We start from the raw sequence: 26,350 nt of genomic DNA on the forward strand, positions 1-26,350 counted from the left end.
GATTTATGCATTTTTAAAATGATGTGCATGACACAACTATATGTTAATGTCTCTATCCTTTAGGAGAATGAAGTCAGTAAACTAGAAGATATTATAGCACACTTAAGATCTCATAAATCCAAACATTCAAAAACAGCTGCTTCTATAGATCGTCATCATGAGCAGATAGAACAACTTCGTAATGACATCTATGAGCTACTGCAGGAGAGAGAAGAATTGGAGCATGAAGTTGAGGAATTGCACAAAGTGGTCCATAAGCGCACCAATCAAAAGTAAGAAACTTAAATCACTAAAGGAAAGGTTCAGAAGTTTGTTAATCAAGTGCAAATGCTTCAGATTCATTCTTAAGATTCATAGGAATTGCTGCTTATCTTTGAGAATAATACAAATAATATTTGAACAGGTGCTTCAAAAAACTAAAACCATATTATTCAGGTCCGTTTTAGCAAACATGAAAAATATTCTGACTTTTTTTTTGCCAAGATCTAAATACTATTCCATCAATTTGTCTTCTAGTAAATGCAATAAGGAAAAATGGCACAAATATATTTGAAAATTAAACATAATGGCCTGGATCATCTTTTGATTAGACAGCCACCAAAACTGACCCAGGTCATCAGGTGCAAGCGTCTTTATTGGGAAGCTGCTCCATGAATTGCTTTGAAGCCCAAACACTATTTAAAAAGATAATTGTTCTTAGAACCAATAGAAAGTGATTAAAAGCAGTTGGATATATTCAGCTTAAATAAATTTAAGAAATAAGTTACCTTGTTTCTTCTAGTCACAGCAATGTACATTAGACGCAAGTAGTTCAGACACATTTCCTTAGATGTTGGGAAATCTGTTTCTTGATTCTATGATGAACAAACTGTGAGCTTTTAATTTTGAATTTCTGAAGCACTACCACTGTAAATTTTGCAGAAAGTTCACAGAAATTCAGTAGAAATATTTTCCTTATTTTTCATCTATGTCCATGGACCTATCCACGAATATACCACGGGCAACTTAGGAAAGCTGCTTAGGCATTTAGCCTGTATGATTCTGCTACTAATGTGAACTACCTGTGACAAATGGACTCAGTCACTTTAACTGGAATAACAAGTGCAAAAGGAGGCAATGACTTTAAATTTAAACAAATTAATGTAAATGTATTCAGTTCTGTTGAATCACTTTTGAGTGTTTCTAACTACAATTAATTTTGCATGTATTTTGATCTATATATCTGTGATACATAATCCTGTTACTTAGATTTTGCATAGGCTGTCTCTCGGTCCATGTGTGGGTTTACATGTGCCATTCTAATGTTGCTTTATGTTCGGATGAAGGGATTTTAAACAAACATTAATCGTGTTTCTCTTTGCACAGGTGCTGCCTGACCCACTGAGTATTTTCGGCAATTTTTGCTTATACTTCAGACTTCCCGCATCTGCAGTGTTTTTAATTGCATTACATTTTATGCCAGCTATGATAAACTTTGAAGTATTAAGCTACAAAATATCAAGGTTGCATATCTTCTTAGACCTAAAATGTTATTTTCAGAATTGTGTTGTATTAAAATAATCCATCACAAAACCTCTATATGTCATATCACAACTTCAAGATCTGTTGAATCAACCTCAAAATGAGATACCAAATACATTAACTTGATGAACTAATGTTGTCTTTGCATTGTCGTAACATTATAAAATTCTAGGATTGTGGATTAATACACGGCATTGAATCATATAGACTTTAATTCAAATAATCCCCATTGCTTCCTACATAAATTACTTTCATTTGGGATGGGTTCATTCAGAGAATTATGAGTAAACATGAAAATATGCATATTATTAGTAGTACTGGATTGAGAAATAATTGCATTTCTTTAAAATGTCAGTACTTTTTTCACAGAGACTTTTTAGATGGACACATAGATCTGCTCATGAATGAACTCGAAGTGGAAAAATCTCTAAAGAAGCATGATGATGTTGTTGATGAAATTGAATGTGTGGAAATGACTCTCTCAAAGCGAAGGGCAGAGCTACGAGAAGCAGACAGATTATTAATGGATGCTGAGGCAGATCTCAAAAGTACAAGGGAAAAGGCAAGTCTGCTTTCATTTTGTTTCGCATTCGTAGCAATGCAAACAGATAAACATATATTTTGTTTGGTTAAAGTGGTTTGAGAGCTTTGCTTTTCTCTGAGCTTAGGCCACTGGCACTAATGCAAGTTCTTGAATAATAAATATTATGCCAAAATATATCAGTTCTTGTAGATTAGGAATTAACTTCTTACCAAATAAGTTATTGTTAAATAGCTTATGACTCGAACTGTTGCCTTGGTCACTGAGAAGCATCCAGATAGTCAAAGGAAATGTAGGAAACTCTCAGTAGGCATCTTTGGAAAGTGGAAGAGTTAATATTTCATCAGAACTGAGAAAGGGAGAAAATGGGTTAGTTTTAAATTGTAGAGAAGGTAGGGTGGAATAGATAGGAGTCACAGAATATCTTTGATAAGGTAAGCTCAGTGTTGTCAGAGGATAAGCTGGTGATAAAGTTATTTGGTTGAGAGCAGTTAGAGAGTAAAACATGTAATGAAGGACCATGAAGCAGTAAAATGAGGGCAACTGAGAGAGAAAACAACCAGATGAAGATAAAAGCTGTTAAAAGAAGATCTTCTTGAATTACCCAGCAGGTCAGGCTATGTTAGTGAAGAGAGGGAATGGTGAAGTAAAGAGGTATTCCTTTCATAACTGCTGGTCTGCTCTCACCCTCATATTCCAGATGCTCCTAGGAAAGAGTTCCTCTAGTCTTCACTTTCCACCCATCGGCCCCTGCATCAAAAGATTATCCTTCGTAGTTTCTACCACTTTTAATGATATTCCATCGTCAGATATATGTTCCCTTCCCCTCTGAGCATTTCATAGGGACCTAAGAGGTGATGGAGAAGGGACACGCTCAGACCGATGGTTTGAAATGTGTATATTTTAATGCAAGGAGTTTTATGAACAGAGCCGATGAGCTTAGAGCATGGATCGGTACTTGGAGCTATGATGTTGTGGCCATTACAGAGACTTGGAAGACTCGGGCAGGAATGGTTACTTAGAGTGCCAGGCCTTTGATGTTTCAGAAAGGACAGGGAAGGAGGCAAAAGAGGTGGGGTCGTGACACTGTTGATCAGAGATAGTGCCACGGCTGCAGAAAAGGAGGAAGTCATGAAGGGATTGTCTACGGAGTCTCGGGGGGTGGAAGTTAGGAACAGGAAGGTGTCAATAACTCTACTGGATGTTTTTATAGACCACCTAATAGGATCAAGTAGGGAGACAGATTCTGGAAAGGTAATAATAACAGGGTTATTGTGGTGGGAGATTTTAATTTCCCAAATATTGATTGGCATCTCCCTAGAGCAAAGGGTTTAGATGGGGTGGAGTTTGTTAAATGTGTTCAGGAAGGTTTCTTGACATAGTATGTAGATAAGCCTACAAGAATAGAGGTTGTACCTGATCTGGTGTTGGGAAATGAACCTTGTCAGATCTCTCAGTGGGAGAGCATTTTGGAGATAGTGATCACAATTCTATCTCCTTTACCATTAGCATTGGAGAGGGATAGGAACAGACAAGTTAGAGAAGCGTTTAATTGATGTAAGAGGAAATATGAGGCTGTCAGGCAGGAACTTGGAAGCATAAATTGGAAACAGATGTTCTCAGAGAAACGTACGGAAGAAATGTGGCAAATGTTCAGGGGATATTTACGTGAAGTTCTGCATAAGTACGTTCTAATGAGACAGAGAAAGGATGGTAGGGTACAGGAACCAATGGAGTCAAGAGGAAAAAAAGAGCTTACGAAAGATTCAAAAAAACTAGGTAATGATAGAGATCTAGAAGATTATAAGGCTAGCTGGAAGAAGCTTAAGAATGAAATTAGGAGAGCCAGAGGGGGCCATGAGAAGGCCCAGGCGAACAGGATTAAGGAAAACCCCAAGACATTCTGCAAGTATGTGAAGAGCAAGAGGATAAGACGTAAGAGAATAGGACCAATCAAGTGTGACAGTGGAAAAGTGTGTATGGAACTGGAGGAGATGGCAGAGGTACTTAATGAATACCTTGCTTCAGTATTCACTACGGAGAAGGACCTTGGTGATTGTAGGGATGACTTACAGTGGACTGAAAAGCTTGAGCATATAGATATTAAGAAAGAGGATGTGCTAGAGCTTTTGGAAAGCATCAAGTTGGATAAGTCACTGGGACAGGACGAGATGTACTCCAGGCTACACTGGGAGGTGAGGGAGGATATTGCTGAGCCTCTGGCAATGATCTCTGCATCATCAATGGGGACAGGAGAGGTTCCGGAGAATTGGAGGGTTGCAGATGTTGTAGAGAAAGTAAGGAGGCATGGGATCCAAGGGGACGTTGCTTTGTGGATCCAGAACTGGCTTGCCCACAGAAGGCAAAGAGTGGTTATAGGCGGGTCATATTCTGCATGTAGGTCAGTGACCAGTGGTGTGCCACAGGGATTTATTCTGGCAGCCCTACTGTTTGTGATTTTTATAAATGACCTGGATGAGGAAGTGGAAGGATAGGTTAGTAAATTTGCTGATGACATAAAAGTTGGGGGTGTTGTGGATAGTGTGGAGGGCTGTCAGGTTACAGCAGGACATTGATAGGATGTAAAACTGGGCTGAGAAGTGGCAGATGGAGTTCAACCCAGAGAAATGTGAGGTGGTTCATTTTGGTAGGTCAAATATGATGGCAGAAAATAGCATTAATGGTAAGACTCTTGGCAGTGTGGAAGATCAGAGGGATCTTGTGGTCCGAGTCCATGGGACACTCAAAGCTGCTGTGCAGATTGACTCTGTGGTTAAGAAGGCATACAGTGCATTGGCCTTCATCAATCGTGGGATTGAGTTAAAGAACCGAGAGGTAAGGTTGCAGCTATATCGGACCCTGGTCAGACCCCACTTGGAGTACTGTGCTCAGTTTTGGTCACCTTACTACAGGAAGGATGTGGAAACCATAGAAAGGATACAGAGGAGATTTACAAGGATGTTGCCTGGATGAGGAGCATGCCTTATGAGAATGGGTTGAGTAAACTCGGCCTTTTCTCCTTGTGGCGATGGAGGAGGAGAGGTGACCTTGCAGAGGTGTACAAGATGATGAGAGACATTGATCATGTGGATAGTCAGAGGCTTTTTCCCAGGGTTGACACGGCTAGTACAAGAGGGCACAATTTTAAGGTGCTTGGAAGTATGTACAGAGGGGATGTCAGGAGTAGGTTTTTTATGTAGAGAGTGGTGAGTGCGTGGAATGAGCTTCCAGCGACGGTGATGGATGCGGATACAATGGGGTCTTTTAAGAGACTCCTGGATAGGTACATGGAGCTTAGAAATATAGAGGGCTATGGGTAACCCTAGGTAATTTCTAAGATAAGGACATGTTCAACTTACCTTTATGGGCTGAAGAGCCTGTATTGTGTTGTAGGTTTTCTATATTTCTATGTTTAATCAACTGAGTGTTTTTGGCATTTTGTTGGACATCTGAAGTTTGATTTTTGTTGAATTCAAGAACTTCAGTCTACTTGCTTACAGTTTGCTTTTATCTTAACTCATTAAATTATTTCTATGCCAATTAGACACCAGATCAGTTTTTTGATTATTTTTACAGTCAAAAGAAATAATCCAGCGATGCGATGATGCCAGTAAACGCTTGGTAGACACTGAGAAAGATGCAGAAGAGTTGGAGCAAAGAGCGCATGACACTGCAGTTAAACTAGTTATGGCTGACAAGCAACTCAGGTACAAAATAGAGTTCCAATTTGTATCACAGACACTTTGAATAATTTAAACAGATTGCGTGAATTCCTCAATAGTGGTGGTAAATAACTAAATAGATTCTGGGGATGAAAATGAAGAGCTTCAGTCATATCCTCTTACTAATATTGAGTGGGTGGATATTGATTTTAGTCTTAAATGCAGAAGAGGTAAATTTAATTGGGATTCAGAATATTCAGGAAAGCTGAGGTTATGTAATGTTAGTAACTTTAGGAAAATCAGATGTTCACAAAAGGAGTTTAAAACATTTTGCTGGGTCCCTGTGCTCACGTAAAGTAGCATGTCAATGCATATGACACCGTACTGAAATAATGAAATGCAAGTTTTTAGAAGTGTTTTTTTCACCAGTTGAATGAAATGTAGAATGTATCATCAGGATGCCATAACCCCTTGAAGCATTTAGATTTATTTTAATTTGTTGTATTTTTGATTAACTTTACAAATGTTACCATCAAATTTGCTGTCGAGGATAGAACTGGTTTTGTTTGCTCTTACTTTTTGACAGCTGAATAACAATCTTCTAACACATCATACCTCTCCTGAAATGTCAAGTCGTTATCTCTGAAACTGGGTCATTGATTTCATTTCCTCCAGCAATCTTCCAGCCTCTGTTTTCAGTTTTCTACTTGGTTCCAGTGAAGCTCAGTATAGCTCCAACAACACCACATTTTTCAGATAGACATCTTACAACCTTTTAAGATGAACATTTGAGTTCAAATTTCAAAAAAACCTGTTTTTCTTCCACTTAGTTCTTTTACACATCTGTTATTCCATATACTTGTTTCATTCTTCCATTTTGCCTGAATCATCATGCTTTTGAGTAATCTCTCCTGCTGTCCATCCTAACACAGATCTTCCTTTTTATGATTATGTGCTTCCTCTGCCCTCCACCCCCAAGCTTTACATCAAATTTTTTGAGCTAAAAATTGTATGAACGGTGGTAAGGTAATTTATTCAACAATATAGTGCATCGGTGATCATTTTATTCAGGGTCTTATTGCTGCATAGTTCTACCACATGAGACTAGATTCTTCCATGGATCTGAGTATTTTACCTGGAGTATTTCCTGCACTAGGCTGCATGAATGACCCACCCTGTCCACAGGCCACAGATGCAGGGACCAAAATAATGGAAGTGACATCCAAGCATCGATTATATGCTATTGTATTTCCAACAAGCCCCTCCCACTCTATGTCCAGGTATCGCCATGAATGCAAGTCTTAACAGTTTAACGAGGACACTCGAAAGAAAATCATTATCTTTGTTTACCTCACAAGAGCTTCCTAATTTTTCTAATAGGAATTGTTATCATGCATTGCTCATAAACATTGTTATGTATCGTTAGGCCATGTTTCAATCTAGTATTTAATTGTCTCAAAACAGATGCTTTCTGGTTGCCTGAGTGCTTACAGTATTTGTAGTACTGTGAGCAGTTTTGGTTCCTTTACCTAAAAAAAAAAAAAAAAAAAATCTGCTAGCATTGAAGAATGTCCAGAGGAGGTTCAAGAGCATGATTCCAGGAATGAAAGGGTTAATAAATCTGGAGCATTTGACAGTTCTGGGCCTATACTCACTAGATTTTAGAAGAATGAGTGGGATCTCATTGAAGCCTATCAACTATATTGAAAGGCCTAGATAGAGTGGATGTAGAGAGAATATTTCCTATACAGAGTGAGTCTAGGACCAGGGGGGTGTCCATTTAGAACAGAGATGGGGAAGAATTTCTTTGGTCATTGGGTAGTGAACCTGGAAATCATTGCCACAGATACTGTGGATGCCAAGTCATTGGGTATATTTAAAGTGGAGGTTGACAGGTTCTTTATTCATCAGGGCACTAAAGGTTACTGGGAGAAGCAGGAGAATTGGGTTGAGAGGGATAATAATTGGCAGAGCAGACTTGATGGGCTGAATGGCCTAATTTTACTCCCATCTCTTATGGTCTTACAGAACATTATATTTTTATTCCAGATTTCCAATATATACAGAATTTTCCTTCTGTAATATTCCCAAGTATTACTGCTGCTGGCTATCCTAATCAATATCTCATGAGATTCCAGCAGGTGTTATAGTCCTCTTCCTCTGAGAGCTCATAAGAATTAAGTACGCCTTAGTCACATCAATTATGCTTATTTTGCTAATACTTGGAAGTTGTCACTATGGAGCAAGTATTTAATTTCATTTATTAAGATTTCCATGAGCTCAAGCAGCTGAGGTCAGATATGCAAAAGGTAAACCCTTTATAGTAATACAGCAAGTTTTTCGTAGATTAATGAAGAATGACTTGAAAGACCTGGAACAACAAAAAGCTGAACAAGAGAGTATGCTGAACAAAATTAACAAAGAAGTATCCACAGGAAATTTAGAATTGCAAACACTTGTACAAAATATGGAAAACATGACTGAAAGGTATGTGATTAAAACTGGAAAATGATATTTTTCACCCTTCAGTTTTCAGCTAGGGTTCTGTTAGAAGTTACTGGATTCGTAAGCCTCTTAGTCAACTTCAATACCTTGATCTTTTTAGTGTCTGGTTTTAACTCCACCGCATCAGATCTGGTACGTGATGCTTGCCTCCAACACCTACTGTATAAATGATGCTAGTCCTGGCATGCTGGTGCTTCACCATGCTCTTCTAATCTGCACAGTAATGTATATGCAAAATGAAATTGGGTTAGCTTAATGTAAAGGCCAGTGAAATTAACTGGTTTGTCATGCAGAGTAAAGTAGAAATAAGAAAGGAACTATTAAATAAGGAGAGATGTATCAGATTTAAAAGTTAATACCTGACCAGAACCTGGGATCTGATGGTTTCCTTACCCAACCTGACTCTTGCCATTAATGTAACAATCTCAGACATGCTATTGATTTTATTAAGGTTAGATATACAAACAAATGCACTTAAAAATCTTAACTTTCTGAAAATTACTTTCTCAGTATGCAAATAATCCTGGTCTGGAAAAAGCACTGAGCTGGGCCAGCACAGCACCTAACCCTATCCAAGCCAGCGGGATTTATCAGATTGTGCATACATTCTAAAACTACAGATACAATCTAGTCACATAAAAGTTGCTGGTGAACGCAGCAGGCCAGGCAGCATCTCTAGGACTAGAGATGCTGCCTGGCCTGCTGCGTTCACCAGCAACTTTTATGTGTGTTGCTTGAAATTCTAGCATCTGCAGATTTCCTCGTGTTTACAACCTAGTCACGTCAGGCTAATCTAAATAGCCGACCTCTACAGTGCAATAGCTCCTCCAGCACTGCCACTTATTAAGGTCATGAATGAAGAGTCTCAGTCCAAAATGTCAACTGTTTACTCTTTTCCATTGATGCTACCTGGCCTGCTGAGTCCCTCCAGCATTTTGTGTGTGTTGCTTAGATTCCAGCATTTGCAGGTTTTCTCATCTTAAGATCATGAATTTCCATTTGCCTCAAATCATGAAGTGTCCAGGCTGTTTTTCTTTCCTTGCAGAGGCAACCTTATGGTCAAAGTATATATGGAAGGTGCAAGCGTGTTGATGATATTTTTGAGGTTTTATTTTACAAAAGATGTACCTGTCATATTAGAATGGTTCATAGGCATTATGTGAGATGAGGTGAAATGTTTATTGCAAAGCAGATGGAGTGGTGTGGTGTAAAGATTATAGAAGTGTGAATGAAGTTTTCAGTGAATTTTCCAATGTAGGATCTTTGAAAGTTTTCAAATGAGTGAAACTTCTCTTTAAGAGATAATTATTGTTTTTAGGTATCTTTCTATGTCCATTTCCCTGCCCAATAAACAGGCAACACCATGAAATATATTAATTCCTGGCCAAACCGAGTGCTCCCTGCAATTCTGAAAACTCAATGAGACAGTTCCTTCTAATTAGATTAATAAGCAGGTCCCTGAAATGTTGGTGTTTCTGTTGGCCACATTTTTGTCTACAGTATCCTGGAAAGCAGAGATTTAATGTGTTTTTGATTTGATTTGCAAAATAGACCTAGCATCAAAACCAAAATATTCAACTCATTAGCCTAGAAACTCCAAAGCTTTAAGATCTTGGAAAGATTAGTGACCAATAGATTGTACTGGAAAACTGGATGTTGTGGTTCTTGGGCAATTGGGGTAAGATTCCAGCCTGGGTAGGGTGATGCTAAGACACCAAGGGAAATTGAGACTTTTATATGAGAGATTAGAACAAGAATAGCAGCATTCAAGGACTACTTAATATAGAATCTGGGTTTCTCACACTTCCGTTGTTGAAGAAGGTTACTTGCATTGTTACAGGCATTCAAGAAAATTATTTTTCAGCTGCAGCATGCATTGTTCCTAGTTACTGAAGAGAAACCCAATATTTGAGCACACAGGCAGTAGTTAAACGTCTTAGTTTTTTGCATATAAATTAAGAACTCTGTTCAAGGTTTAAAAGAAACTTGGAGACAAGAAACTGCAGATACAAGAATTTGAAGCAACAAAATACCTGCTTGAGACTTTTTTGCGAGATTTTAACCAAAAATATTAACAATTCCTTTTCTTCCACAGATGCTGCTTGACCCATTGAGTTCCTTCAGCAGATCACTTATCACAGTTTCAGAAAAAATGATTAATTTAAAAATTTGAGTCCAGTAACAATTTAATAATTTGAAGTCTTGCTTATTCTTGGGTTAATAGCAGTTGATAATTAATTTATTAGCATAACTGACATGCTATATTTTGCCACTAAGTTTACTAATTGGCCTTTTTATCATTCAGTCTAGAAAAACTGCAAGCAGAGATTCTTTCAGCAGAAACTAAAGAGAAACAGCACCTGGAGACTTTGGAAGAAGCAGCAATGTTGCTAGAGGATAAAAAGAGTGAATTGGAAACACTAAATAGAAAGGTAATTGTGCATAATCTAATTTCAGTTGCCGGGGTGAGTTTCATCAGGATATTAGTTGATCTAGTTGAAATAATAGCAATAGTTATTCTTAAGACATTGAGATGCAAGAAGTTGGGATATTCTGAAATGATTTTTGAAAAAAAACAACTCACTTCATTATGTCTGGTAGCAGATTGGTATCGTTGAAGATTTGAAAGCTGATCACCTATGTATCCCCTTTGTGAGATGGGAAGGTTTTGTGGATAGATAATCACCTGAGGGGGGAAAAAAGCTTTGGGGGGGGTGATAAGTAAACATGGTACATGCAAAGCAGACTTAATTATATGCCATGTTTTAAACTTAGATCAAGGACCAAAAGCAATTTATTAGAGGATTTTCTGCAGTGATATGGTGTGTTTTGTTCCTTTGCTATTAGGTTAAAGTGCTGAGGGAAGAATTAATGATGTTGGACAAATGTTCAGGTAAAAAAAAAGAGGAGCTTAACTTCCTTGAGAGTGACATTGACAAGAAAAAAGCAAGCCTCTCAGAGGTTCTTTTGGAAGGCGAGGCAGAGAAGGTCGATAAGCAATGTCAAATTCAGGTCAGTATGTGTATTTGGTTGGTAAAAGCAATTTTAATGGAATACTTTTCTATATACTATATTTCTGAAGTAGTGTTTTTCTTCAAATGAACAGTTGTTTATGTACATTTCTGTTTCAGCACACTTGTACCAATTTCAAGCTGATAAGACAGCTCAATAAGAGTGTAGATTTGGTATTTTAATTGTTACATAATATTTGATTATCGGATAACCCAGCTTGCTGGCCTACTGCTTTTGGATGGATTTTATTCATTGCATTTAGTTTTGACTAAAGGTGTCTCCATTCCACTTTTGGACAGCCCTGTGAGCTGGTGTAAGCTGTCTGTTCGTCGAAAGCCTGCGAAGTTCACAGACCCTGCCAATAGTTTACGTCCCTCAGACCAAGCTGCGCTTGAGCAATCTTGCCAGTAAATGTGATCTTCTAGCCTCCATTAAGGTTGATGAAATTACTCTAGGGACAAATCAACATTGATGAAGAAACAAAACAGATACTGCAATTTGTCCATAAAATCGCATGGTAGATTTAGGAAGTTACTTCCAAATATCAGGGCAAACATTGCTGGACTTTCATTCCTCTCCAGAATTATTCATGCTAACCAAAAGTGTAATGTCCAGAAATGCTAGCCTGTCTACGGTGGTACTCTTCAGCTGAATTTGGTTCCATTGATTTAATTGGGACTCAATTCTTGAAGTATGGTGCAATGAACTACTGTGACTATATCCAAAGGATATGAATTTTAAACCAGTGTTCTTGATTAATAATTAAATCTAAAATATCAGATGTTGTTTGTCTTTCCATGAATGTTGATTTATCTGAGATTATTGCACTTTTTCTTTTTTGATGTGTGTGTGTGTATGTTGGAAAAAAAATTTTGGATGTTTTTAATGACTAGTAAACACAAAAAATCTTGCTACACAGCAGCTGAAGGCATTGCTTGAGGAGATGAGTGCACGGAAAGGAGAGCTGAATGCTCAGATTACTGAAAAGAATTCACGCCTCTCCTTAACAAAACAGGAAGTGAAAAACAAGGAAGACAAGCTCCAGAGCATCCAAGTACAGATAAATAAGCAAAAGACAGGTTAGATTTCCCAAGATTAAGCAGATACTAAAGTGCTTGTACTAATTTGGAAACTTTAGACAATATTAGAACCTCAAAATGTTCTTGAATAAGCCCTGATTTCCATTGTGTGATGCAATAAGGTTTGCATAATGGATTATTTTTAAAATTTTAATTGTTGGAAAAGTAGAAATAAAGGCAGCTTTCTTCCATATTATTTATAGATTGTGCAAATAGAAAAATAGTAAAAGATGTAATTTTCAAGTCTTCACTTAAGTGAAGCGTCCATAAGAGAGAGATAATAACTCAAAATTTAAAGTCAGTGTTAAAATAATCTTAAGGAATGTTCATTTGTGCGTTTATATGTCCATAGTTTTCCTTGAGTCTGTCTAATTAAATTTTGATTCGTATAATTTTTACTCCAGAACTTGTACATATTGTGGAAATGGTACAATTAGAAAATGATGCACTCTTGGGATTGAAACAGCGGCATGAAAAGAAGATCATGGAACTGGAGAGGACGCAAGCAGTACTGCAGGAGGTATGTAGTCTGCATTACAGAATTTGTTGTATTCATTAACTATATATTAAAAAAAGAAGTATTGTCCTTGTGTAGCAACATCATAAGTGCGGCTTTTTGGAATATGTCTTATGAGTTGTACTAAGAGCCAACAAGCCTATTGGGAAGTTTGCTGTATGATAAAGAACATGCTGAGGTTCCTATCTGAATCCCTACAGGAAACCTCTGAACACTTCCCATTTACCTCTATCTGCTTCCTATCTTTTAACCACTTTAATGTCTCCATGGTCAATATCCATCCCCTCCCGATTACTGTACTTTGGCTAATGTATGTTTTGTGGCATTTGCCAGATTACTTCTGAAACTCTGCAATAATTGAAACCATTGCCTCATTGGTGAACTCTGCTGGCTTTTGTTTATTCTTTTTTCTAAGTGTCAATTAATTTAGTCCTGGATTTTTGACTTGTGTTTTTCTACCATCTATGTTATACAGATACTTCTGTGGTTGCTGGGTATGTAACATTTTTGAACAAGTGTGCACCATTTGCAGTTTATTTGGTGTAAGCTCCATATCTCAAAAGAAATGGAATTTTGTAAACAAAGCCACTGCAGGTTCAGTAAACTAGGATACATCCCTCTAGTGACTTTTCTGAGCCCGAACAACCTCTTTTTAAGTATATTTATTCTTGTTGAGCTGTCCTACTGCTTTTTTTTCATGAAATTGTCAAGATCCTATCAAACCTTTATCTATAAAGTGGAAGAAGACTGTTCAGCCACTAAGTCCATGCCCGTTCCCAAGGAATCGGTTCCTTTGGTCCACTTATCCTCCCACCTTCCCACCGCCCTTACTTATTGTCCTGTATTCCTGCGACGTATTCTCTTCTGTCTTTTTAGCACAGGCAGCTCTGAGTAATGCCTTTTTTAGTATAATTAAAGACTTAACAGGTTTGCTTTTATGCTAGTTCTTTTTGTGATAACTGATATTAGTTAAAGTGTCTGTGGAGACAACATTTTCTTTTTGCTTTAGTTGTTTCATGGGACCTGCAAAGTCAGTTTTAATAGATAATTATTTTTGTGCAGTTGCACTTCTAATTAGCGCAAAAGATGTGTCTTATAAATTCAAGTCTTAAATTTATATCTACATGAAAAAATTGAGGTGCTCACAGTTGCATATTGCTTATTTTAGGTCTTTCAAGTGAATGGTCATTTAATTACATACATGTCTACCATTAAACAAGATGTTTCTCTGGACCGGGGTGTAAAGCCCAGTAGTACACACAAACGCCATAATTTAGGAAAGCGAGAATTAAATCTACAAATGAATTGCGCATAGATAAACAAAGTGCATAAGTTAAATATTGTAAGGTACAGTACAAATTATTTGGTGACACTTCAAATGAGATGTGACAAGGAGTTCAGATGCCTCATAGCCTGAAGGAAGAAGCTTGTCTTTATGCAACACAGTCTCCTGCCTGATGGTAGAAAGTCAAAGAGGATGTTGGATGGTTAGGTGGGATCATTGATAATACTAAGGGCCCTGCGTACGCAGCGCTCCTGACTTAAGTCCCTGATGAATGTTAGGGAGACCCCTATAATCCTCTTGGCCATTCTCACAATCCTTTGTAGGGACTTCTGGTCTGATGCTCTGCTACTCCCATACTGGATGGAGATGCAGCTTCTCAAGATGCCCTCAATGGTGCTTCTGTAAAATTCCATTAAAATGGGGTTGGAGGGAAGCCTCGCTTGCCTCAATCTCCTCAGGAAGTGGAGGCACTACTGTGCCGCCTTATTCAGGGAGAAGATATTGAGGTACCAGGTGAGGCCATCCGTGATGTGAGCTCGCAGAAAATTGGTGCACTTAACTCCCTCTACAGAGGATCCTTGTATGAGCAGAGAGGGCATGGTTCATCTGCACGTTCCTAAAATCCACAATCATTTCCTTGGTCTTCTCCGCGTTCAGCCTTAGGTTGTTGTTCTCACACCAGTCCACCAACCGCTCCAGTTCTTCTCTGAACTTATCTTTGTTGATGAGGCCGACTATTGTTGTGTCATCTGCATCTCAATAATACGGTTTGAGCTGAATCCTGTGAGGCAGTCATGTATTAGCAGTGTGAACATCCCTGGGGAGTGCCAGTGCTCAATATCTTTAGGTCAAATGTTAGTGTTATGCATAAAACAAGTTATCCTCTCCTCCAGTAGTTTGTAGTAGTTGATGTTACTATAGGTGTTGTCTTTAAAATATTTAATTTTTATTCCCAAATAGCCACTTAATTGATTTAAAAATAATTACAAAATAAGGTACAAAATATATGCATATTCTTTGAAATAACCCGTGTGTAATGCTACGTTTAGCTAAAAGATACACAGATTAAGTAGGACTTTGCTCTACCTTGGTTACCGCATTCAGTTTCACCATGCATATTAAATGCAATTGTACTGCAGGAGAAGAGTGAACTGGAAAATTTGCAGCGTATCTCGCAGAATCAACAAGCAGAAATAGAACATCAGAAACAGCGTATTGAGAAGGAGCAGCAAGAGGTAGACCAGTTGACCACAAAGAAAAATTCCCTTCAGCACAGTATTGAATCTCTAGATAAAGAGAAAAAACACATTGGGGAGAATTGCCTTGTGCTGGAGAACAAACTTTCTCAAAGAAAGAGGTAAGGAAGTGGGCAAGTTATCAATCTAGATAATTTTCAATAATGCTAACCATAAATATTCCAGATTGCCTAGTTGTTCAAGTAATGTTTACTGTTGCAAATCCTTGAGCTTAGAGTGTTGGGCTAATTAAACATTATCTATCATGGCAATGATTAATTGTTTGGTCTCATCCATTATGCTAAATCACGATGAACCTTAAAGAAACCCAGAAGACCAAAACAGAGCTGTTAAATCTAGAACAGAAGCCAGCTTGAAGTGCTGAATCAATATCTCTCAGTAGAAAAATGAACTTGTATGTTTGTTGGCAGGGCCACATTTAACACTCTTTAACTTTCTAGACCAGTCAGTACTGAGGGAGTGCTGAATTATTTGAGGTGCTGTTTTTGTGATGCAATACAAACATCACCAATAAGACCATAAGATATAGGAGCAGAAGCGGGCCATTTGGCCCATCGAGTCTGCTCTGCTATTCAATCATCAGCTGATTCAATTCTTCTGGTCATCCCCACTCCCTGCCTTCTCCCTGTACCCTTTGATGCCCTGGCTAATCAATAACCTATCTATCTCTGCCTTAAATGCTCCCAATGACTTGGCCTCCACAGCTGCTCGTGGCAACAAATTCCACAGATTTACCACCCTCTGACTAAAGAAATTTCTCCACATCTCTGTTCTAAGTGGACGTCCTTCAATCCTGAAGTCCTGCCCTCTTGCCCTAGACTTCCCTACCATGGGAAATATCTTTGCCATATCCAATCTGTTCGGGCTTTTTAACATTTGGAATGTTTCTATGAGCTCCCCCCTCATTCTCCTGAACTCCAGGAAATACAGCCCATGAACTGCCAAACGTTCCTCATACGGTAACCCTTGCATTCCTGGAATCATTCTCGTGAATCTTCTCTGAACCCTCTCCAATGTCAGTATATCCTTTCTAAAATAAAGAGCCCAAAACTGTACACAATACTCTTAAGTGTGGTCTCACGAGTGCCTTATAGAGCCTCAACATCACATCCCTGCTCTTATATTCTATACCTCTAGAAAAGAATGCCAACATTGCATTTGCCTTCTTCACCACTGACCCAACCTGGAGGTTAACCTTTAGGGTATCCTGCACAAGGACTCCCAAGTCCCTTTGCATCTCTGCATTTTGAATTCTCTCCCCCATCTAAATAATAGTCTGCCCATTTATTTATTCCACCAAAGTGCATGACCATACATTTTCCAACGTTGTGTTTCATCTGCCACTTCATTGCCCATTCCCCTAAACTATCTAAGTCTGCAAGCTCTCTGTTTCCTCAACACTACCCGCTCCTCCACCTATCTTTGTATCATTGGCAAATTTAGCCACAAATCCACTAATCCCGTAGCCCAAATCATTGACATACATCGTAAAAAGCAATGGTCCCAACACCGACCCCTGTGGAACTCCAGTGGTAACCCACTCTCACTCTCCGTTTTCCCACTCACTTCCCACTCTCCGTTTTCTGCCGATCAGCTAACGCTCCACCCATGCTAGTAACTCCCCTGTAATTCCATGGGATCTTATCTTGCTAAGCAGCCTCATGTGCGAAACCTTGTCAAAGGCCTTCTGAAAATCCAAGTACACCACACCTACTGCATCTCCTGTGACTACCTTGCTTGTAATTTCACTGAAATACCTCACAATTCTCTGAATAAGTTTTGATATCTTAAAATACTTAAAAATGCATTTTAGATGTTTTAAGTTGTGATTTACTTCTGTGTTATTCCAGAGCTGTTGAAGTCACTGAAGGCAATAACAGAAGGGCTCTGTCTAAACTGCAGCAACTACAAACAGAGATGAGTGAGCTGAATCAGGAAATAAATCAAATTAAGATCCAGAAGGAAGAGTTAAATCAGAAAATGGCATACACACAAAACTTTCTACAAGGTATAACAGTTAATTGTGTATGGTATAACGGGCTGAAGCTGGGAAACCTTTCCATGTATTACACTGTAGATAACTAAATGGAGATGACCTTTATCTACCTTGACTTTTGAAGGTTTGCTTTTTACTGGTCTGATAACTAAGGAAAATAAAACCAGAAGCTACTAGCCATTAACCATTGTGTGGAAATAGTTACATAAGAAAGGAAGCAATTAAGACAAAATAAATGTTGAAACATAGCAACATACAGCACAATACAGGCCTTTTGGCCCGCAAAGCTGTGCCAAACATGTCCTTACCTTAGAACTACCTAGGCTTACCCATGGCCCTCTATTTTTCTAAGCTCCAGGTATCCATCCAGGAGTCTCTTAAAAGACCCTATTGTTTCCGCTGCTGGCAGCCCATTCCATGCACGCACGACTCTCTGCATTTTGAAAAAAACAACTTACCCCTGACATCTCCGCTGTACCTACTTCCAGGCACCTTAACACTATGCCTCTCGTGCTGCCATTTCAGCCCTGGGAAAAAGCCTCTCACTATCCACATGATCAATGCCTCTCATTATCTTGTACACCTCCGTCAGGTCACCTCTCATCCTTAGTCACTCCAAGGAGAAAAGGCCAAGTTCACTCAACCTTTTCTCATAAGGCATGCTCCCCAATCCAGGCAACATCCTTGTAAATCTCCTCTGCACCCTTTCTATGGTGCCACGTCCTTCCTGTAGTGAGGCGACCAGAATTGAGCCCAGTACTCCAACAAGTTTGACCAAGGTCCTATATAACTGTAACATTACCTCTCGGCTCTTAAACTCATTCCCATGGTTGATGAAGACCAATGCACCGTATGCCTTCTTAACTACAGAGTCAACCTGCGTACCAGCTTTGAGTGTCCTATGGACTCGGACCCCAAGATCCCTCTGATCCTCCATACTGCCAAGAGTCTTGCCATTAATGCTATACTCATACTTATCTGGGTTGAACTCCATCTGCCACTGCTCAGCCCAGTTTTGCATCCTATCAATGTCCCGCTGTAACCTCTGACAGCCCTCCACACTATCCATAATACCCCCAACCTTTGTGTCATCAGCAAATTTACTAACCCATCCCTCCACTTCCTCATCCAGGTCATTTATAAAAATCACGAAGAGGAGGGGTCCTAGAACAGATCCCTGAGGCACACCACTGGCCACCGACCTCCATGCAGAATATGACTTGCCTACAACCACTCTTTGCCTTCTGTGGGCAAGCCATTTCTGGATTCACAAAGCAATGTCCCTTTGGATCCCATGTCTCCTTACTTTAATAAGCCTTGCATGGGGTACCTTATCAAAAGCCTTGCATGGGGTACCTTATCAAATGCCTTGCTAAAAGTTCATATACACTACATCTACGGCTTTACCTTCATCATTGTGTTTAGTCACATCCTCAAAAAATTCAATCAGGTTCGTAGGGCACGACTATTCCTAATCATATTATGCCTCTCCAAATGTTCATAAATCCTGCCTCTCAGGATCATCTTCATCAACTTACCAACCACTGAAGTAAGACTCACTAGTCTGTAATTTCCTGGGTTATCCCTACTCCCTTTCTAGAATAAGGGAGCAACATCCGCAACCCTCCAATTCTCCGGAACCTCTGTTCTCATTGATGGTGCAAAGATCATCGCCAGAGGCTCAGCAATCTCCTCCCTTGCTTCCCACAGTAGCCTGGGGTACATCCTGTCCGGTTCTGGTGACTTTTCCAACTTGATGCTTTCCAAAAGCCCCAGCACATCCTCTTAATATCTACATGCTCAAGCTTTTCAGTCCGCTGCAAGTCATCCCTACAATCGCCATGATCCTTCTCTGTAGTGAATACTGAAGCAAGGTATTCATTAAGTACATCTGCTATCTCCTCTGTTTCCATGCACACTTTCCCACTGTCACACTTGATTGGTCCTATTCTCTCACGTCTTATCCTCTTGCTCTTCACATACTTGTCGAATGCCTTGGGGTTTTCCTTAATCTTGTCTGCCAAGGCCTTCTCACGGCCCCTTCTGGCTCTCCTAATTTCATTCTTAAGCTCCTTCCTGCTAGCCTTATAATCTTCTAGATCTCTATCATTACCTAGTTTTTTTGAACCTTTCGTAAGCTCTTTTCTTTTTGACTAGATTTACAACAACCTTTGTACACCACGGTTCCTGTACCCTACCATCCTTTCCCTGTCTCATTGGAACGTATCTACGCAGAACCCCACGCAAATATCCCCTGAACATTTGCCACATTTCTTCTGTATGTTTCCCTGAGAACATATGTTTCCAATTTATGTTTCCAAGTTCCTGTCTTATAGCCTCATGTTTCCCCTTACTCCAATTAAATGTTTCCCTAACTTGTCTGTTCTTATCCCTCTCCAATGCTATGGTAAAGGAGATAGAATTGTGAAGTTGCAGAGTTTTGTAGCATATTGAATCTCCACTGTAGAAAGCAATGAGGAATACTTCAGATGTGATCCTTGTCTTTATGGAATTAGAAATTTCCATCACATTCTCCTAGTGTGAGAAGCAGTGATTGCAGTATAAGGACTAAGCAATTTATTGGTTGAGAGTTTGGTCCTATACTTAGAGAAATCTAGAAAGGTGGTCTTATTAGGCTTATTAGATTCTGAGGGAGATGCTTCCCAAGGTAGCTGTACTTAGAACAAGGGATCATAGTTTCAGAAGAAGGATCACTATTTTGATAGAGAAGAGAGAAATTCATTTTCTCAGCCTGTAGTAAATCTTTGAAATCCTCTACCCAAGGAAGCTGTAGAGACAGTGACATTGAATATACTGAAGACAGAAATTGACAGTCATTAAGAGCAATGAGTAATGGGGAGAACAGGAAAATGGTGTTTAGGCCAAGATTAGATCTGCCATGATCTTCCAAAATGGTGGAGTAAGCCCAGAGGGCCAGTTGGCGTGCTCCCACACTCTTACTTTATATTCTTATATCGTGAAGCTGACAGAATTTTTTTACTGTCAAAGGGATTTTATTACAAAAGTAGGCAGTTTATGCTTTACTTTTACAGGTTGAAACTCAAATCCAGAGCCCTTGGCACCTGACTGATGCCTGACCACAGTAATTGCCCAACTCCCCAGAACAGAACTGTTCTTTTTAAGTATAGGCACTCCCTGGGTTACTTAAGGGTTCTGGGAATTGTCTGTAGCCCAAAGTTTCCCTAAGTTGGGAATGCTGTCAACTGAAGAATTGCAATGATGGTTTAATTAGCTACAGATTTTGTCACGTTTTGTCACCCTGCAAACTTACCCTTCAATCTCTTTGAATTATGGAGGACAGCATGTGTATAAATGTCTCTCTCCAGCAGACTTCATCATGATCATCATGACTCCAGTATTTTACTATTTTTTAATGTTTCTTAATTGTACACATGATTTTTTTGTTTTCTATTGCTGAGCAGCAGTGACCCATCTGATTGGCCTATCGGAGTTCTCTCTGGGAACTAGTTGACTTGATCAGCATTTCTGATCTGGCTATTGTTCACGATTGCATTTAATAAAAAAAGAAGATTATTACAGATTTAAGTTAACTTTAGATCTTAGTTGGAACTGGATAATTGGCACTAATTTGTATTCCAGATTCAAAATACGCTGGACCACAGGAAATACTGGATCATAGATTTTCAATCTAAGGGTTTTGTGAAACCACATCTGGAGTACTGTGCAAAGTATTGGCTTCCATATTTAAGGAAGGGTATAAAAACATTAGAAACTATTCAGAAATGATTTACTATACTGATTTCTGGAGTGGGCAGGTTTCCATGAGAAAACATTACAGAGGCTAAGCTTTGGTATCTTCTGAATGTTATCTCTTTATAGAGGATCTAGAATACTTTATTGTTGCCAAACAATTGATACGAGAATGTACAATCATCACAGCGATATTTGATTCTGTGCTTCCCGCTCCCTGGATTACAAATCGATAGTAAATATTAAAAATTTAAATTATAAATCTTAAATAGAAAATAGAAAAATGAAAAGTAAAGTAGTGCAAAAAAACCGAGAGGCAGGTCCGGTTATTTGGAGGGTACGGCCCAGATCCAGGTCAGGATCCGTTCAGCAGTCTTATCACAGTTGGAAAGAAGCTGTTCCCAAATCTGGCCGTACGAGTCTTCAAGCTCCTGAACCTTCTCCCGGAGGGAAGAGGGATGAAAAGTGTGTTGGCTGGGTGGGTCATGTCCTTGATTATCTTGGCAGCACTGCTCCGACAGCGTGCGGTGTAAAGTGAGTCCAAGGACGGAAGATTGGTTTGTGTGTTGTGCTGTGCCGTGTTCACGGTCTTCTGCAGAATAAGGGCTATAGTTTAAAAATAGTTGTCCATTTAAGACAGAGATGAGCCAGAATTGGACGTTGCTCTTGCAAAAGCAAGGCCCCGTTGAACATTGATATTATAAGTTGCCGCAGGCCGGTTTCTTTTGTTTGCTGGTGAGACAGACAGTGTGGGAGCTGTGTAGTCTCTGTTATTGCCGCGGGCTTGCCTGCTGCTGCAGTCCAGTTGGGGAGATGGCGGGGATTGTTTAGCCTGGCGTCCGTGCTCAGTTGAGGGGGGCTGGCTTCTTCCATCAGTGCTGCCCTCCTGTGTTCAGCTGGTGGAACAACAGGCTGATTTTGCTGGGAACTGTACCATCAATTTGTGGGACATATTGCTCAAGGTCTTAGACTATATACAGTATATGTTGTTGCATGACTTTTTTTTCGCACTGATTTATGTGCTGTGTATGTTTTGCACTTTGGCCCCAGAGGAACAGAGGTATATTCGACTGTATCCATGTATGGTTGAATGATAATTAAATTTGATTTGATTTGAATTGGGTTTGCAGTCAGATCAGTCATGATATATATTGATGGAACAAGCATGAGAGTCCAAGTTGTCTATTGCTGCTCTTAATTAATATTCATAATTATTAATATTAAATTGAGCAGATCACAAGGTTTCTGTATCATGAGATGGGCAGAAATCTTGTACCTTTACACATTCAGTAATTGAATTGACTTTATTTCTTACATCCTTCATATATATGAGGAGTAAAAATCTTCAGATTACGTCTCCATCTAAATGTGCAATGTGCAATTTATAATCATTTATAATAAATAGTATGTACAACAGGACAGTCAATATAACACAGAAATACAATTGTATCAGCATGAATTAATCAGTCTGATGGTCTGGTGGAAGAAACTGTCCCGGAGCCTGTTGGTCCTGGTTTTTATGCTGCGATACCGTTTCCTGGATGGTAGCTGGAACAGTTTGTGGTTGGGGTGACTCTGGTCCCCAATTATCCTTTTCACACACCTGCCTTTGTAAATCTCCCGACTAGTGGGAAGTTCACGTCTACAGATGCGCTGAGCTGTCCCCATCACTCTGCAGAGTCCTGTGATCAAGGGAAGTACAGTTCCCGTACCAGGCAGTGATGTAGCCAGTCAGAATCCTCTCAACTGTGCTCCTGTAGAAAGTTCTTTGGATTTGAGGCCCATACCTAACTCAGTTTTGGAGGTTAAGTTTCGTGAGTTGATTTTTGAAATAACCCGCAAAGAGGAAACTATATAGAGAGCTGTGAGAACAATAATTATTTATGAAAAATATTTTGTTGAACAGAGGAAAAGGCAGAGCTGGAGAAGGTGATGGATAACATTCAAACTACAAAAGATCAGCTGCAGTTAGCAGAACAGGTATGTTATTTTATTTTTAGCTTGAATATGCAAACTTTGATTTTATTGTCAGTATTAAGAACTCAAATGAAGTAGAAAGGGACACAAGCAATGTTTACCCAACTTGAAGTGCTAAATAGCACCTTTAGAATTAGTATTCAGATTAACTTTTTTGAGTCATTACTATTGAATTCTTCACATGTATTTAACTGTTGAATGGTGGGAGGGATTAATGTCAGTAATAGAGAAGGAGAAAAGCAGAAATGAGATAAATTAAATTATTGCAGGAATAAAGGAGGTGAAACTATCCACAGTAGAGAGATCAAAAACTCGGGACCGGTTTAAGATAACTGATAAGAGAGATTAGAGAGGAGATTATTTTTATATCTCACCCAGAGGTGGGAAGGATCTGGAATCACTTCTTTTTGTTGTGGGGTTGTGGGGGGGAGGGGTGCAGAACATAAAATTTGCTGACAGGGCAAAGGAAATACCATCATCACACAGTTGGCACAGATGTGGCTTCCACCATTTAATGGACAATTAGGAATGAGTATTGATTGCCAGCATTGAAATAAAGAATACCTGAAAAGGCATGTACAGTTAGAAACATAGAAAACCTACAGCACAGTACAGGCCCTTCGGCCCAATGCTGTGCTGAACATTTACTTACTTTAGGAATTACCAAGGGTTACCCATAGCCCGCTATTTTTCGAAGCTTCATATACCTATCCAGGGGTCTCTTAAAAGACACTATCATATCTGCCTCCACCACCGTCGCCAGCAGCCCATTCCATGCCCTCACCACCCTCTGCGTAAAAAAAAAATTACTCCGACATCTCCTCTGTACCTACTTCCAAGCATCTTAAAACTGTGCCCTCTCGTATTAGCTATTTCAGCCCTGGGAAAAAGCCTCTGACTATCCACACGATCAATGCCTCTCATCATCTTATACACCTCTATCAGGTCACCTCTCATCCTCCGCCGCTCCAAGGAAAAAAGGCTGAGTTCACTCAACCTATTCTCATAAGGCATGCTCCACAAACCAGGCAACATCCTTGTAAATCTCCTCTGCACCCTTTCTAGAGTTTCCACATCCTTTCTGTAGGGAGATGGCCAGAATTGACCACAGTACTCCAAGTGGGGTCTGACCAGGGTCCTATATAGCTACAACATTACCTCTTGGCTCTTAAACTCAATCCCACGGTTGATGAAGGCTAATGCACCATATGCCTTCTTAACCAGAGTCAACCTGCATAACAGCTTTGTGTGTCCTATGGACTCGGACCTCAAGATCCCTCTGATCCTCCACACTGCCAAGAGTCTTACCATTAATACTATATTCTGCCATCATATTTGACCGACCAAAATGAACCACCTCACACTTACCTGGGTTGAACTCCATCTGCCACTTCTCAGCCCAGTATGCATCCAATCAATGTCCCAGTGTAAACTCTCACAGCCCTCTAGACTATCCACAACATCTCCAACCTTTGTGTCATCAGCAAATTTACTAACCTATCCCTCCACTTCTTCATCCAGGTCATTTATAAAAATCACGAAGGGGAGGAGTCTCAGAACATATCCCTGAGGCACACCACTGATCACCGACCTCCATGCAGAATATGATCCATCTTCAACCACTCTTTGCTTTATGTGGGCAAGCCAATTCTGGATCCACAAAGCAAAGTCCCCTTGGATCCCATGCTTCCTTACTTTCTCAATAAGCCTTGCATGGGGTACCTTATCAAATGCCTTGCTGAAATCCATATACACTACATCTACTACTCTCCCGTCATCAACGTGTTTAGTCTCATCCTCAAAAAATTCGATCAGGCTTGTAAGGCATGACCTGCCCTTGACAAAGCCATGCTGACTATTCCTAATGATATTATGCTTCTCCAAATGTTCATAAATCCTGCCTCTCAGGATATTTTCCATCAACTTACCAATCACTGAAGTAAGACTCACTGGTCTATAATTTCCTGGGCTATCTCTACTCCCTTTCTTGAATGAGGGAACAACATCCGCAACCCTCCAATTCTCCGGAACCTCTCCCGTCCCCATTGATGATACAAAGATCATTGTCAGAGGCTCAGCAATCTCCTCTCTCTTAATTCCCACAGTAGCCTGGGGTACATCTTGTCTAGTCCCAGAGACTTATCCAACTTGATGCTTTCCAACAGCTCCAGCACATCCTCTTTCTTAATATCTATATGCTCAAGCTTTTCAATCCGCTGTAAATCATCCTTACAATTGCCAAGATCCTTTTCCATAGTGAATACTGAAGCAAAGTATTCATTAAGTACCTCTGCTATCTCTTCTGGTTCCATACACACTTCTCCACTGTCACACTTGATTGGTCCTATTCTCTCACATCTTATCCTCTTGCTCTTCACATATTTGTAGAATGCCTTGGGGTTTTCTTTAATCCTGCTCTCCAAGGCCTTCTCGTGGCCCCTTCTGGCTCTCCTAATTTCATTCTAAAGCTCCTTCCTACTAGCCTTAAATCCCCTAGATCTCTATCATTACCTAGCTTTTTGAACTTTTCGTAAGCTTTTCTTCTTGACTAGACTTTCAATAGCCTTTGTACCCCACGGTTCCTGTACCCTACCATCCTTTCCCTGTTTCATTGGAACGTACCTATGCAGAACGCCAAGCAAATATCCCCTGAATGTTTGCCATATTTCTACCGTACATTTCCCTAAGAACCTCTGTTCCCAATTTATGCTTCCAAGTTCCTGCCTGATAGTTTCATATTTCCCTTACTCCAATTACACACTTTCCTAACTTGTCTGTTCCTATCCTTCTCCAATGCTATGGTAAAGGAGATAGAATTGTGATCACCATCTCCAAAACTGCTCTCCCACTGAGAGACCTGACACCTGACCAGGTTCATTTCCCAATACCAGATCAAGTACAGTCTCTCCCCTTGTAGGGTTATCTACATATTGTGTCAGGAAACCTTCCTGAACACACCTAATAAACTCCACCCCATCTAAACCCTTTGCTCTAGGGAGATGCCAATCAATATTTGGGAAATTAAAATCTCCCACCATGACAACCCTGTTATTATTACACCTTTCCAGAATCTGTCTTCCTATCTCCTCAACGTCCCTGTTACTATTGGGTGGTCTATATATAAAAAAAAAACAGTTTTTGAACAGGAAGTTATTGAACCCTTCCTGTTTCTTACTTCCACCCACAGAGACTCAATAGCCAATCACCCCATGACTTCCTCTTTTTCTGCAGCCATGACACTATCTCTGATCAGCAGTGCCATGCCCA

At 39.7% G+C, this 26,350-nt stretch overlaps 1 protein-coding gene across 7 annotated transcripts in view; it reads left to right on the forward strand.

Annotated features, from left to right (window-relative positions):
- The window catches only part of cntrl (centriolin), a 119,906-nt gene that overhangs the window by 61,437 nt on the left and 32,119 nt on the right, over positions 1–26,350 (forward strand). For 6 of the 7 annotated variants that reach the window (XM_072240055.1, XM_072240056.1, XM_072240058.1 and 3 more), the window contains 11 exons: positions 64–272; positions 1,891–2,083; positions 5,639–5,769; positions 8,071–8,211; positions 10,535–10,661; positions 11,077–11,241; positions 12,161–12,320; positions 12,725–12,840; positions 15,262–15,479; positions 17,229–17,386; positions 23,013–23,086. In XM_072240055.1, coding sequence (XP_072096156.1) covers positions 64–272; positions 1,891–2,083; positions 5,639–5,769; positions 8,071–8,211; positions 10,535–10,661; positions 11,077–11,241; positions 12,161–12,320; positions 12,725–12,840; positions 15,262–15,479; positions 17,229–17,386; positions 23,013–23,086 — 1,692 coding nt within the window. The remainder of the gene's footprint in view (positions 1–63; positions 273–1,890; positions 2,084–5,638; positions 5,770–8,070; positions 8,212–10,534; positions 10,662–11,076; positions 11,242–12,160; positions 12,321–12,724; positions 12,841–15,261; positions 15,480–17,228; positions 17,387–23,012; positions 23,087–26,350) is intronic. The other variant, XM_072240057.1, reaches the window with a different exon arrangement.

Source organism: Mobula birostris, chromosome 22 (genome assembly GCF_030028105.1).
Source record: "Mobula birostris isolate sMobBir1 chromosome 22, sMobBir1.hap1, whole genome shotgun sequence".
Classification (NCBI taxonomy): Eukaryota; Metazoa; Chordata; class Chondrichthyes; order Myliobatiformes; family Myliobatidae; genus Mobula; species Mobula birostris.